The 14,889-nt window shown below is 36.6% G+C and overlaps 1 protein-coding gene across 1 annotated transcript in view; it reads right to left on the reverse strand.

Annotated features, from left to right (window-relative positions):
- DDR2 (discoidin domain receptor tyrosine kinase 2) overlaps nucleotides 1–14,889 on the reverse strand; it is a 74,103-nt gene that overhangs the window by 13,771 nt on the left and 45,443 nt on the right. The window contains exons 10-12 of the mRNA XM_029287316.1: nucleotides 12,705–12,928; nucleotides 2,156–2,283; nucleotides 464–650 (exon numbers count right to left, since the gene is read on the reverse strand). Of these exons, the coding sequence (XP_029143149.1) occupies nucleotides 464–650; nucleotides 2,156–2,283; nucleotides 12,705–12,928 (539 nt within the window). The remainder of the gene's footprint in view (nucleotides 1–463; nucleotides 651–2,155; nucleotides 2,284–12,704; nucleotides 12,929–14,889) is intronic.

A 14,889-nucleotide genomic window follows, 5' to 3' on the forward strand; every position in this document is an offset into this window, starting at 1 on the left:
GCCAGGGGAGCCCTCTTTTATGGGATTCCCCTGGCTCGTAATCACACAATTCCATTGGCTGGTAAGACCCCGTTGCGAGTTAGCCAACCAGCAACGGGCATGAAACTGTATGCAGATGGAGAAGGGCAATCACCCTTAATGGGTGATCAGGATGCGCATAGGGGATTAAGGGGGGGAATACAAAAGAACACAACAAACATGGAGAACAGTCATACCCCAAGGCCACTGAAAGTGATGGAAAGGAATAGACTTTTTATCTTCCAAAAGTCAAGGAGAAATGAGTAATAGAAATAATTACAACATCCTCGCCTCTAACGGAGCCCTCAAAATAAACTGCAACACTCTTATCAGGCACACACACTCCCAAGCTAAGATATGTGTGCAACTGAAAAGTGGAACAGGGCCACCTCACAAGAAAGACTGTACAGGCTGGAGTTGAGGGAGTCCTTATTTTCTACCTGACAGGAGGGGTAGAGCTCTCTGACAAATTTTGGGGTTCCTGACGAGACAGAAACTGGTTGAGATCACCATTTTCCATGTATTCAGTAATCATGCAGAGAGGGTCATCAGTGATGCACACAGCCAGCAACCGGATTATATTGGGATCCTTCAGCTTGGACATAATCTTAATCTCCTTGAGGAAGTCGTTCCTGCCAGAAACAAAAGTCAGGCAAGGGTGAAATTAGTGAGCTATGTTGTCTTAAAAAAAAATAATACATGAAATGTCTGAATATTCAAAAGCACTATGCACAAGCTATGTGTGTTATTTTAATATAGGGCATTAGTTTACTGGGTCAGTTTGCCAATAATCCAATCTTTAATTTGGACTGGCAACAAACTGTCACAATCCCTTTGACTTCCCTCTTTGCCCAGGTTGTTTAGCAAGAAGCAAAAAATTAAAGCAGCAACCAAAATCCCAATATGCATATTAATTGACAAAGGACACAATGTACCAAGAAGGCTTCCAGCAAAGCGCCTCTGAAATGAATGGGAATGGCAAAACCTTTGCAATACATTGATTCCTATGACAATTATGCAATACAGTATGTTTGCCTTAATTGGTCATAAAATCATAGGAATAGGGGGAAGGGGAAATAAATAATGTTCCCCCCAAACTCTTAAAATTATTGTACCTTTTGTAGTAACACTGTATAAAATCAGTTGGAGATAACGGTGTGGACCCTTTTTTCCTTAGATGCATAGAAGTCTATATTCTTATGTAATGGCTGAATATACAGTATAGAATTAAGCATTTATTTTAATCACTAGTAGTGTATACGCTGTTATTTTTGTCCTGTCTTTGGTCTAGAATACCTGGGTGGAGGGGATGCTCTTTTTCATTTTCAGTACTCTTTAACCTTGGCATAGTCTCATCTTTGGCAAGATCAGTACTTGAAGAAAAATAAGATAACTGTATCCTATTTGGCCTGGGCAAAATCAAGCTGGCAGCAGCCCACTCGCCATCCATGTTTTGAAGTTCCCTGACAAGCAGAAGGGTCACAGGGTCTTTCTTATTCTCTTCCCTGCATTTCAGAATGTTAGGATCTTATTTTTTCAAAATGCATTGGAATAAATCTTTAAATACTCCTACTGGTGGGATTATTCCTTTGAATCCAAAAAGTATTTGTAACCCTGCTGGGCTGAGGAACAGAAGATACACCTTTATTTTTGCATATGTCTTAGTGCAACTTCTGCGTTGTATCTCATTTCCAAAAACAATTGCCTACTTTCCCACCATAAAGAAAAGGGTAACTACATTATTTTTGGAGAAACCCAATCTGAAGTGTCAGTTTTGAACATTTCGTCCAATTTTGCCAGAAATTTTTTTTTTAACATGAAGATTTAGAAATTTCCTGCACAAGTTTACTATATCTGAAATGTTATCCATTTTGTGACTTTTCATTTTTGGTCAATTCTGTATAATAACAAAAATGTTTCTACCCATTGACTGATTGTGGAGTCCTTGATGTTCTGTGAGCTTGGTTGTTTCCTTGCAGACATTTCATTACTTGACTCAATAACATCTGATGATACCTAGTCGGGTAATCTAACATCTGCAGGAAAACAACAAAGCTCACAGAGGACCAAGGACTCCACAGTTCAACCCTGACAACTGCAGCTATATCCAGCCTCTTCTTCTCTTTGTTCCAAGCACCTGGCATTCTTGTTGGCATCAGCTCTCAGCATTTTCACAGCCAGTAGGTCAGGCTGGGTGACACTACCATCCAGAATAGAATCCTGGTCCACAAATCTCTCCATTCCTTCCACTTCACAGAGGTGAACCTAGAGAAAAAGCAACAGGCAGTATTGGTTTGACAGGTCACTCTTGTTTACACAGACAGAAGGTCTCAATTTTAAGAAAAAACCCCATCAGATCTCACTTCCTATTCTCTGTGAAGAGTAGGAATGCATCCAAAATACTATTAATTTCACGGTCAAATATGTCTGGGAATGTTAGAATAATCTGTTTTTCATTCCAATGTGTTTATCCTTTATAGGAAGCCTCACAGACAAAACAATCATTATCTTCAATGATGTTAAACAGAAAAGAGCAACTTGACTGCCTAGAAGAAGCGGGTCAGTGTCCACTCTAAATCTCAGAGATTAATGATTATCATCCAATCCAGAAGTTTATAGTTTAAAAATCAATGTATGTAAGTCATTCATTACAAGAGACTGATATGGTGGTAGCTATCAGGATGGGATTTGTCCCCCTGAAGGAATTAAGCTATTCTTTGGGATATTTTTTGTATATTTTATTAATGTTTTACAGTAACAATCTTTAGTATTTAGTAAGCAACACGTCTGGGTTTACATGTTTGACATTAATAGTATTACAATTTCCATTCCTACCCTTTATTCTGTTTTTCTAACCATTTATAAAAATTTTCCCATGTTTGAAAGTATTCTGAATCTTGCTTCCCCTTCATTTTCAATGTGTGCCTATCCATTTCTGTACAGTCCAAAATTTTCTTAATTATGTCTTCTTCAGATGGTATTTCTTCATTTTTTCAGTATTGAGCAAATATAATTCTTGCTGCTGTTAATATATATAATATTAAGTATACACATTTTTTATCATAATTTTCTGGAATTATACCTAAAAGAAATAATTCTGGTTTATAGTCTACATATGCTCCTATCATCTTTTCTAGCCATCTATGTATTTTTGACCAATAGTTATTTGCTTTAGGGCATGTCCACCAAAGATGATAATACGTGCCTGGATTTTGTCTGCATTTCCAACAGTTGTTAGACATATTTTTAAACATTTTTGCTAGTCTTGCAGGTGGTAAATGCCATCTATAGAACATTTTATATAAATTTTCTTTATAAGTAGCTGTCCTTGTTATTTATAGTTTATTTACCATAGGTTTTGCCATTTTTCTAACTTTACATTGTGCCCAAATTTTTTTGCCCAACTTATCATTGTTTCTTTAACTTGTTCATCTTCCATCTTTAAATTTAACAGAAAGCTGTACAGTTTCTTAATCAATATGTCATCTGATGACAATAGTATCTGGTCTAACGCTGTCTGATCTTTGTAAAAACTGTATATTTCTACATCTTTCTCATATCTCATTTGCATTTGCAGATGTGGCCACCATGATAGCTCAATGCCCTGTTCTTCCATTTCTTGTTTAGTTTGTAGTTTCCATTAGTATTCAAAATATCTTTATAAGTCACAGGTTCCTCATAATTAATTAAATTTGGGTGTACGAACGCCTCCATTGTCGAAATCCATCCTGGTATTTTCATGTAGGTTCTTGATTTTACCTTTTCCCATGTTAAAAGGAGTGCATTTCTTACATAGTGGTTTTGAAAGTATTTAGAATTTTGTTCTTCCCATACCATAGGAAAGCATACCATCCAAGTTGTAGGTCATGCACTTCCAGGTATAATAGTCTTTTGTTTCTAAGAATTATCCATTCTTTTAATCATGTTAGTCCGGCTGCTTGATAGTGTCAACATTGCAACGATCTTGGCTAAAGCTATTTTTTTCTTCGTTTTCGGTTGCCACAGTACCGGGAGGGGGGATGAGTGGTTTTAAGGTTAGACTAAACAATAATTTGTCCCGTGGGAACCAAGGTCATAGCTGCCTGACTTTTGGCGGGCTGAGCCTTTCGTTAGAAAGCCCACCAAAGTATTCTATTGGGGAACGTGGATAATTAAAAAGTGCTGGGGTGGGAAGTTCAACTTTGTAACATTGTAATGCTTGGGAGGGAACTCCAGATTTGGTTTCACTTTTGACTGTGCCGATACTTTTGTAGCCAATAAATATGTTCTTTAAGGAAACCTCTTGCCTTGGAGTTCTGCTTTTACTGGACTCTTCTATCGGAGCCATGACAGATGAGTACAAGACTCAATCTGATAGCCCACAGCCTCCATTTTCTTTTGCTTCTTGTAACATTTTCAGTCTGATTTTTGCTTTTTTCCCTTGCCAGATAAATTTCAATATCGCTGTATTTAATTCATCAAAAAAATTGTTGTCAATTTTTATCGGTATTGTTTGAAATAAAAAAGAGTAGTTTTGGTAAAATGTTCATTTTCACAGTCACTATTCTTGCCAAGATTGATAGCTGTAGATTTTCCCATTTTTCCAATTTTTCCATTTTTCCAAGTCTAGTTTTGTTTTAATAATTTTACATAATTATCTTCTTTTATTGTTACACACCTTGCTGTTAGATATATCCCCAAATATTTAATTTTCTTAACTACTTAAAGATCTGTTTTTGTGATAATTGGGTTTTTTTTGTTTATCTGTAAGGTTTTTAATTATATTTAGTCTTTTCTCTATTGATTTTTCAGTCCTGCTACTTCTCCAAATTCTTCAATCTTTGCTAATAATTTAGGACTTGTCTCTAACGGATCCTCTAATACAGACATGTCAAACTGGCGATGTCACATGACATCGCGCAACGTATCGGGACGGTTTTGCCATTGCCAGCAAGGGGGTATACTTTTCATCTTTTATCTCCATTCCTTTAATTTCTGGATCCTGTCTAACATTCCTGTTCAATACTTGCAAAGTTAAAATAAATAATAGTGGGGATAATGGACACCTTTTCTTGTGCCTTTTTTAATGTTGAAACTCTCCGTAAAATCTCAGTTCACAATTATTTTGGCCGTTTGTCTATGATAAATTGTTTGAATTATATTCATAAAATTTTCTCCAAAATCCATATAGTTTAGTTGTTGGACCATAAATTGCCAATTGAAATTATCAAAAGCTTTCTGTGCATTTAAAAAAATCAAAGCCATCTGTTTCCCTGGGTGCATTTCATAATATTCAAATGTATCTAAAATCATTCTTAAATTATTCTTTATTTGTCTCTTTGGTAAAATCCATTTTAGTCTGAATGTATAAATTCAATCAAGAATCTTTTTAGTCTTTCTGCTATTATTGAAACAAAGATTTTATAATCCACATTTAGTAGAGATATTGGTTTGTAGTTCTTTATCAGGGTCAAGTCTGAGTCTTCTTTGGGTATTAGTGTAATATTGGCATCTATCTATTCGTAATTTGGCCTTTAGTACTACCTAATTACATACTTCTTGCATTGGTAAAATTAACGTATCTTGTAAACATTTGTAAAATTTTGCCGGTAGCCCATCTGGGCCTGGTGTCTTTTATCGTTTTTTGTCTTTTTATAGCTTCTGTCAACTCCATCACTGTTATTTTCCCATTTAGCATATTTTTAAAATACTCTGAGATTTTTTGGTAGTTTAGCATTTTCTAAGTATTGCCTTATTTTTTCCTGAGGAATTTCTTCTGTATTTAATTATTTTTTTATTGCATTGTTTTGACATTGTAGATCGCCTCTCATGTTTTGTAATTTGTTTATCAATTTCTTCTCTCTTTCTTTTTTCAGTTTATAAGCCAACCATCTCCCCAGCTTATTAGCATTTTCAAAAAAGTTTTGTTTTGCTCTTTTGATTTGTTGAGCCATTTCTTCAGCTTCTATTAGATTTAATTTATGTTTTATTATCTCCATTTGTTTTTTAAGAGTTTTCTTTTGTGGGTCTCTTTGTAGTTCTAATTCTAGTTTTGTGAGTTCTTCTTTAAGCTTAGTTTGTTGGGGTTTTTTTTGTCTTTCATCTTTTTCAGCATATAAGTTATGGCTACTCTTCTAAAATATGCTTTAGCTGTATCCCAAACATTTTGGAGTGATGTATCTTCTTTCTTACTTTTCTTTAAAGAAAAATCCCATTTCCTTTACAGCTTTTTGTATAAATTCTTTCTCTTTCAATAAGAATTGTTTTAAAGTCCATCTTATTTTTTTCTTTGTTCCTCTCCATGTCATCTTTATCGGATTATGGTCTGCCCATACATTAGTTTCTATCTCGATTTCTTGTATATCTCTTCTTAATTCAGGAGATATCCATATCATGTCAATTCTAGACCATGATTTGTGGCTGTTTGAATAAAATGTATATTGAAATTTCTTAGGATTTATTTCTCTCCTGTATCGTGTATACAAATTTCTTCTGCCATTCTGAAAAAAGCCTTAGGCAAAATGTTCCTTCCTTTTTTCCCTATTTTATTACTCCTATAGTCTAATTTTCCATCTACAATTGTGTTAAAATCTCTTACTAAACAAATATTTTGGTAGTCCATTTCCACTATTTTCTTGTGTAATTGTTGATAAAATTCTTCTTGTTTGTTATTCGGTGTGTTAATTGCTAGCATCAATGTCTGTTTTTGATTTATCGTTATTTCTACCATTAGTATTCTTCCTTCTTCATCTGAGTAGATTTGTTTGGGGTTCATTGTTTCTTTGATATATAAAGCTACTCCTCTTTTCTTTTATTGTACTAATGAGAAATAAAGTTTCCCAATTTTCGGGTATTCCAGAAATTTATAATGTTGTCTTTTAATATGTGTTTCCTGTGGGCAAACTATATCCATTTTTAATTTTTGTAATCGTGTAAAGAGTTTTTTCCTCTTTACGGGAGAATTCAGTCCATTTATATTTATTGAGAGCATCCCATTGTCCTTTTCCATCTTCTTCAATTATGTTTAGGATTTATTCTCCTAGTATAGTGATGGTGAACCTTTTAGAGACCAAGTGCCCAAAAACTGGCCCTGCCCCGCTCCACCCCCCCTGCTCCGTCCCCACTCTGCCTCCCCATCCCCCGCCCTGCCTGCCCATAGGACCACTCACTGCCTCCAGGGCCCGCAGCAGATCACCCTGGCAGCCCAGCAATGCTATGGTGGTCACACCCTCTGCCTGCGCCCTGCAGCATCAACTGCATGATGGGGTGTGAGGGCAGAGTCTTGTCTACGCTGCCTGGATGGCATGTCCTTGGCTGCGCTGCTCCGTGTGGACCACACTCGAGGGAGACTCTCTTTCAGGGGGCTGCTGGAGAGGAGGGGGTCGCGGGGGGGAGGCAAGGCTGGGGCAACAGCACATGTGCCCACAGAGAGGGTTTTGAGTGCTGCCTCTGGCACCTGTGCCATAGGTTCGCCACCATCCTAGTACTTCTCGTTTGTCTCTGTTCTTTCCCTTTGGCTCCTTCTTGGTTTATGGTTTCTATTTCTTCCACTTCTCTTTGTTTGGCTGCCGCTTCTAATGTTGTCTCTTCCTGTTTTTTAAATTCCCCTTCTGGTTGAAATTCTGGGTTTCCTTCTAAGAGAAAAGCTGTATCTGTCATAAAATTTCCTTGCTTTGAAGATAGGGTATCTGTCTCTTTTTGTATCCCAATTGATTAATATCCCTTTCGGCATCAGCCATCTAAAGGTCACTCCTTTCTTAATTAGTTTTTTGGTCAAAAATTGATATTCTCTTCATGAATCCCTTATCCTTCTAGGTATGTGCTTTAACACCACAATTTCTTTTCCCTTATATAGCAATGGATCATCTCTCACTCTTCTCAATATTTCATCTCTTATTGATCTTTTAACAAATCTGACATGGATCTCTCTGGGGACTTTGTTTCTTCTTGTGTAGCTTGAGTTAACTCTAAATATTTGATCTATTTCTCCCTCCATTTCCTGCTTCCCCACTTCCAGCGCACCAGCCACCAGTTCTATCATCAGATCAGCAAGGTCTTTCTCCTTGTCTTCCATTATATTCTGGAATCTTAAGAAATGGGATGCCTTTTCCATTTCTAAAACTGCTACTGAATCCTCTAGTTCTCTATTTGTCTGTATCAATCTTTGGTTTTCATCTTTTATTTCTTCCATCTTTTGATCGGTTTCTGCTGATTTGTCTGGATCTTTTGCTCATTCTTTGAGATCTTCTGTTGGAAGTTTTCCATTTGGGATTTCAAGTTGTGAATTTCTTCCTTCACTTTATCAAAGTTATCCTTTGTTTCTTCCTGATTTCACTTTGTTTCTTCTTTAAGTGATGTAATTGCCTCCTGAATGTATTGTAATGTGGTTTGCATATCCTTCTGAAAAGTATTGTTTTTTTCTTGCTGTAACATTGCACCAATTGATCTCTGATACATAGGACTGGGGGTGGTAGAAGATGGAGCTGAGGATGTTTTTTTGCTAGCTTTAGCTAAATTAGAGATATTCATTTTTGATCCCACCTTCACAAGCTTTCTCAGTTCTAGTATATACTCTGTTATCAATTTTGTATAAATCCTCCAATCTTTTTTTAAAAAAATATATTTTATTGATTTTTTAACATAAACACCTTAATATTGGGTAAATAGCGTGTTGTCTGGGCTTATATTTGCAAAGTAATCACTAACAATCAGTTTCTATATTACAAAGTCCACATAATAGCTTTGTTTGATTTTCTCTTCTTCCAATAACATTCTCTTTGCCAATCTTGAATTGATATAATTCTTATTAGTTTGATAGGTAACAATTAAATATAAAGATTTTTCTAAAATTTCTATAAATAATAATCACATCAATATCATGCTTCTTTTCTATCTGGTCATCTTGGTTGCCTCATCATAAATCCTGTTTACAATTCTTATTTAAATTTGTTTTCCCTAGAATGTTCAAAACATTCTTACTGGTTAAAATTTTCTCAAGGTTAATTATATTTAAGTATTTAAATCTATTTTCCTCATATGGGCCTCCCAACACTTTTACATTTCTTATGTCTTAAAAAGTAAAAAAAAAAAAGACAAAAAAGAGAGAAAAAATAAGAAAATAATATACTACTTAAAATACATATCCCTCTTAAACTAATATATATTTATCTCCAAAAAATTCTGTTCTTTTTACCCATAATTAAACATATGTTTAATCTTTAGATGTTCCATTTAATAAATCCAATCATTTAATCTTAAACTCTATTCAAAACATTTTTTTTAATTATCTGTTGGAATTTTCTTAAAGTCAATTACATTTAAATATCTAAAACATTTCCTTTATATTGACCATCCCAAACATTTTTATATTTCTCATATCAAAAACAAAGTAAAAAAAGACAAAAGAAAGAATACTAGATTACTTGGGGGGTTCATCCCTCTTAAGCTAAAATCTTTCTATTTCTTCAACCATATTCAAACAAGTGTTTAATTTTTAAATATTTTAAATAATTTTAAAATATATAAATGAATCCACCTCCAATTTGACTTTATGGCAAAAGAACTCTCAGAGGGTAATAATGGAGAGGGAACAGATAAAGTAGATAACTGAATATAAATTGGAGGAAAGAGATTTAAAGATGGAACCTAATAATATAAGGAAGTATGACTTGACTCAAGTGGAGAAGGACTTACAAGAAACATTGGACATGGAAAAGATAACTTGTACTCTAAGACCACAAAATAAATCTGAGGATAAGAAAAAAGATTTGACAAAATGGATTGCAGAGCTGTTAGGAGTACCATGATAAATGGGGAGACAAGGGATGATGAGAGAAACTAAGAGAGAAAGAAAAGACAGGATCTTCAATGAATATGAAGGGGCAAAATCTTTTTACAAAGACATGTTGCTTGATTTGCCTCTTATATCTACAATAACATTTGCAGGATTATGGACTCTTTGATTTAATGGAATACATTGATTGGGAAAGATATTTGGCAAAAGAAGAGAGCTAAAGTGAGAATTGAGGAATTAGATGATGGGATGTATCAGAGGGAATAAACCCTCCAATTTTACAACCAATATTCCCTTCAATAAGTCTTATATTCTTTATCTGTAGTCTCTTATAATCCAATAGACTTCCCCATACAGGGGGAAGCAGGAAGAAGAAAAACCTTCTAATCCACTTTTGTCTTTCAGTCCTGGCTTCAACAAATTGTCCAAAGATCCAAGGTTTTCATTCTGCCCAAATTTGTAATCCAAAAGGTCCTAAAATAGGGTTAATAATCCATAAGGACTCCCCCAAATGGAGTCGCCACAAATCAGATTTCCATTGTCTCTAAATAGTTCTTGAAGATAGGGGGTCTCTTATCCAGTTCACTCCCCCCCAGAAAAGGGAGGCAGTAGCAGGAAACAAAAAATTATAATCCACTTTTAGCTTTGTCTTTTAACACCAGTTATCCAAAAATCCAAAAAACAGCCCAGGTTTGTGCTCCTCAAGGTCTTGCTATTCCAAGTTAGTAATCCACAAGGCCTCTTACAAGGAAAATACAAAAATCCAATTTCCTCTGTCTCTAGGTAATTCTTAACACTGCAGCACCAATAGTATTTGTAATCCAGAAAAGCCAGATGGCTTTAAAGTAGTATATTTTTATAATCCATCATACAGAAAAAACAGCCCAACGAGTTTTTTTCCTCCCTTTTCCAGATGCAATCTGCAAGGTTGAGAAGCTCAGACACATCAAAGAGTCTAGTGTGCTATCTCTGTCTAGGCTTCAAGCCAAGATAATTTCTTCCAGGCTGGATAAAAAACAAAATATTGGTGCTGTTCCTTTATTCCACCACTAGTTGTCATGAAAGGTCTGTCTTCAACCAGGACTTATTTCTTAAAAGCTCTGGTATTTTTTCCAAAAAAGGGAAAAAGAAAATAATAAAGTTTTCAATGTTCTTTTAGATCACCCAGAATTTTCAGTCTTAACACTTCAAATGGTTTCCAAGTTAGTTTTGTACTGTCTTCTTTTCTTCCAAAGATTTTGAGCTGCCACTACTTCTAGTGGGAGGGATGATAGAAAAAAAAATGCCCCCCACCTTCTTGCTCCTGAGATTTTTTTTTAAAAAGAAGGTTTTTACAGTTATAGAGCAGGAAGGTTAGTCGCACCCAGTTCCAGACATGATGCTTTTCTGCTTGGTCATGCTTTCCCCCCCCCGGCTGTCAGTAGCTTCCGACTGACGCGAAAGACTGGCTGCTTGCTTGCAGCCAGTCTTTCGCGTGTTGGTTTAGAGGGCTTCCTCAGATCCAGCGGTTCAGTTGCTGCCTCACCGCGATCGATGAGGGTCCCCTCCTTCTTTATCACCTCTCCTGGATGACTTTAGGCCCTTTTCGGACTCCCAGCAGGGCGAAATCGGACATGGGAGGCAGAGCCCTGCTTCCCTGTGCCCGTCTCACTGTGATGCAAAACTGGAAGTCACCATTCTTTGGGAAATTGTAAGGAGTTATTTGTGGCAGAAAAAGGGGGGCTAGTACAGATGCCCACCAAGCAGGATTAAATTTTAAAAATTCTGGTAGAATTATATCTTTGCTAGGGACTTTGTTATTTTTCAGTGGAAAAAATATTTTTTTAAAACTTCTGAGTTCAGGTTGAAGACCATTTGGAAGGGGGATCATCTGGTGGCAGAACATAAGAATCAGCATATGGAGATGTATCAAGTAGGCCATGGAAGTTTCTGTCCCAAGATTGAGGAGAGATTAAATTGTTGTCAATAGCTGGGCTAAATTTTGCTAAGGATCAGGAAATGAAATGCCAAAACAGGCAGGCATCTTTATTTGTTACAGCTGTTGGGAGTTTAGCCTAGTTCTTTAGCACATAATTTTGTTTCTTCTCCCACAGAAGGTTCCTGTAACTCTTGTTTAGAGTATGAAACGTTTGCAGGGGAGAAAGATTATTATAAGTTTAATCATTCTTATATTCAAATATTACTAGTACTTTCACTGGATTTTAGTTGCTGATTGAATTGGAAGGAGAAGAAAGTTTATTTTATCCAAGAGCTATGCTAATAATGTATTGCAATGCAATGATTATTTTACAAGCATTGTTAGCTACACTTTTTCAAATTATAGATTACTAGGGCTACAAAAAATTGAGAGCAATACTCACAGATGGCTTATTACACCATACTGGACAAAAGTAACTGTTGGTGGCCAGGGAACCAAGTGCTGTAAAGACTGGTACTGTTCAACTGAGTTAATAGTGAGGGAATCCTGCCAGGGAATGGTAGTTACTTGCTAGATTGAAAGACATAGATGTATGTTTATAATGAGGGGCAAACTCATGTAATCTAAAGTGAGACTTCTAACCCTCCCCACTGAGTGGGGGGGGTCACTGAGGATTTTCAGATCAAAAATTATTATTATACTTATTTTTGGTATCAAGAATCTTATAATAATAATAATAATAATAATAATAACAACAACAACAACAACAACAACAACAACAACCCCCAGTGAGGCAGTAACTTGATATGGCTGAGCAAACAGGGCCAGCAGCTGAAGGACTACTGGGAGTTCCTTACCCATTGCAAATATACAATGATTCAAAACAAAGAAATAATGATTTGCTATAGCACACATTTTATATCAGTTTTATGATTTATTTCCACCCAGATTTTGCAGATAAATCTACTGTAAAGAACCAGTGCAACAAGTTCTCACCTCCCCAAATTGTCCTTCTCCCAATTTCTCCTTGAAAGTCAACAGCTTCCTAGGGAACTCAGCCACAGCCACCTCTTTGCCATAGAGTAAGTCCATGGTGATTGCAGGGACAGAATAGGTGTTGCTGCCTGTGACTCCCTGCAAGTTCACAATATCTGCTTCTGCATAATGGGGAACCCCTTCGGCTCCATTTGGCTGGGTTGGCTTGGTGATCCCACTGCATCCTAAGAAGAGAGAAGATCAGAGACAAGAGAATCTCAGTGAAGGAGATCTTGAGCTTTGATGGTTGGTAAGTCAGAATAACAAAACAACAGAGTTGGAGGTCTTCTAGTCCAACCCCCTGGTCAAGCAGGAGACCCTATACCTTTTCAGACAGGTGGCTGTCCAGTTTCTTCTTAAAAGCCTCCAGTGATGGAGCACCCACAACTTCTGAAGGCAAGCCGTTCCACTGGTTAATTGTTCTCACTATTAGGAGAACAATGAGAACAATTAACAGTGAGAACAGGAGAACTCTGGAAAGAGAGCCTGCCTGATGCTGTAGGACACAAAGGACTGCCAAAAGAAGGAACTCCAGGCAAGCAATGGAGAAAAATAAACATCAGACTAAGAGCTGTGGTGGCGCAGAGGTTAGAATGCAGTACTGCAGGCTACTTCTGCTGACTGCTGGCTGCCAGGAGTTTGACAGTTTGATTCTCACCGGCTCAAGGTTGACTCAGCCTTCCATCCTTCTGAGGTCCGTAAAATGAGGACCCAGATTGTTGGGGACAATATGCTGGCTCTGTAAACTGCTTAGAGAGGGCTGTGAAGCACTGTGAAGTGATATATATACTGTAAGTCTAAGTGCTAACTATGGACTATAGTTAAATAAAACATAGGGCTGTGCTGATTCTAAATTATTCAACAAGTAAAGCTGAATTTGATAGCTAGCTTTAATTGCACAAGTTAAATGTTCTTTTTCTTAATTCATGTTATTAGTATTGTTTTTCTTAATTATATGAATGGATATGGAATTATATGTGGATATGAATATTGTATGTTTTAACCAGCCATTCCTTTTAACTTTCCAAGCTCAAAACAATCTAGAGACTATCTCAGGATTTCTTTTTTTCCTGTTAGCATTCTTACTTGAGGTACTGCTATGCACCTTCACATCATGTTATAAGATAGAAATGACCCAGGATAGGGCTTTTTAGTCATTCATATTATTTTGTGAGACCTCTTCTATCACAATCCACTTTTGCTACCATATATTCATCTTTATTGATAATGAATCTTCTTTTAAGAATTAAAAACAAAAGAAACCTTAGAATGTTTTTCCTTCAGAAATGAAGCAAATGTTCACAAAAGGTTAAAAACAGTTTTAAAAAAGTAACCCTAACATGGAGATGGTTTCGAGCATCAACTTCCTGGGTGGCTTGGTCTGGCTTGGTCACTCAGCAGCGAGATACTGGTAAAGTGAGTACAGCAGCGCCTGCATTTTCTGTGTCTCAGAGAAAAGCACATCTTCCTTCCCCTGTCCTTACCTTACCACTTTCTACAGAGGGACGATCGAGAGCATCCTGTCATACAGCATTACAGTCTGGTTTGGAAGCACCACTGCTTCAGACAGGAAAGCGGTGCAGAGAGTGGTAAGGATTGCAGAAAAGATTATTGACAGTTGGCAGAAAAGATTATTGACAGTTCCTTTCATCCAGGACATAGCATATAAGCATTGCCTGAGCAAGGTCCGCAAGATTGTCTGGGACACTACACATCCTCTTCACGACCTGTTTTCCTTGTTACCTTCTGAGAGGAGGCTTTGTGGTATCCGAAGCAGAACATCCAGATTCAGTCACAGTTTTGTTCCATACAGTATCAACCTTGTGAAATCTCAAGCTTCCTCTTTCCGCTATGTATTCAAGATGGACAGTGATTGATATTTATATGTTATTTATATGTAAAGGTGTAGGTTTATGTTGTATATAGCATGTTTAAATGTGTGTTATGTATACCGTATTTTTCGCTCTATAAGACGCACCTGACCATAAGACGCACATATCTCCTTGATTAGTTTCCACCCATTGTTTCTTGTCTCGCCTTCTGGGGCTTTGGAAAATAAATTGATCCCCTCCTCTTTGTGGCAGCCCCTCAAATACTGGAATATTGCTATCATGTCAACCCTAATCCTTTTCTCTTGACTGGCCAT

This window comes from Protobothrops mucrosquamatus, unplaced genomic scaffold (genome assembly GCF_001527695.2).
Source record: "Protobothrops mucrosquamatus isolate PMUCROS unplaced genomic scaffold, P.Mucros_1.0 scaffold_294, whole genome shotgun sequence".
Taxonomy (NCBI): domain Eukaryota; kingdom Metazoa; phylum Chordata; class Lepidosauria; order Squamata; family Viperidae; genus Protobothrops; species Protobothrops mucrosquamatus.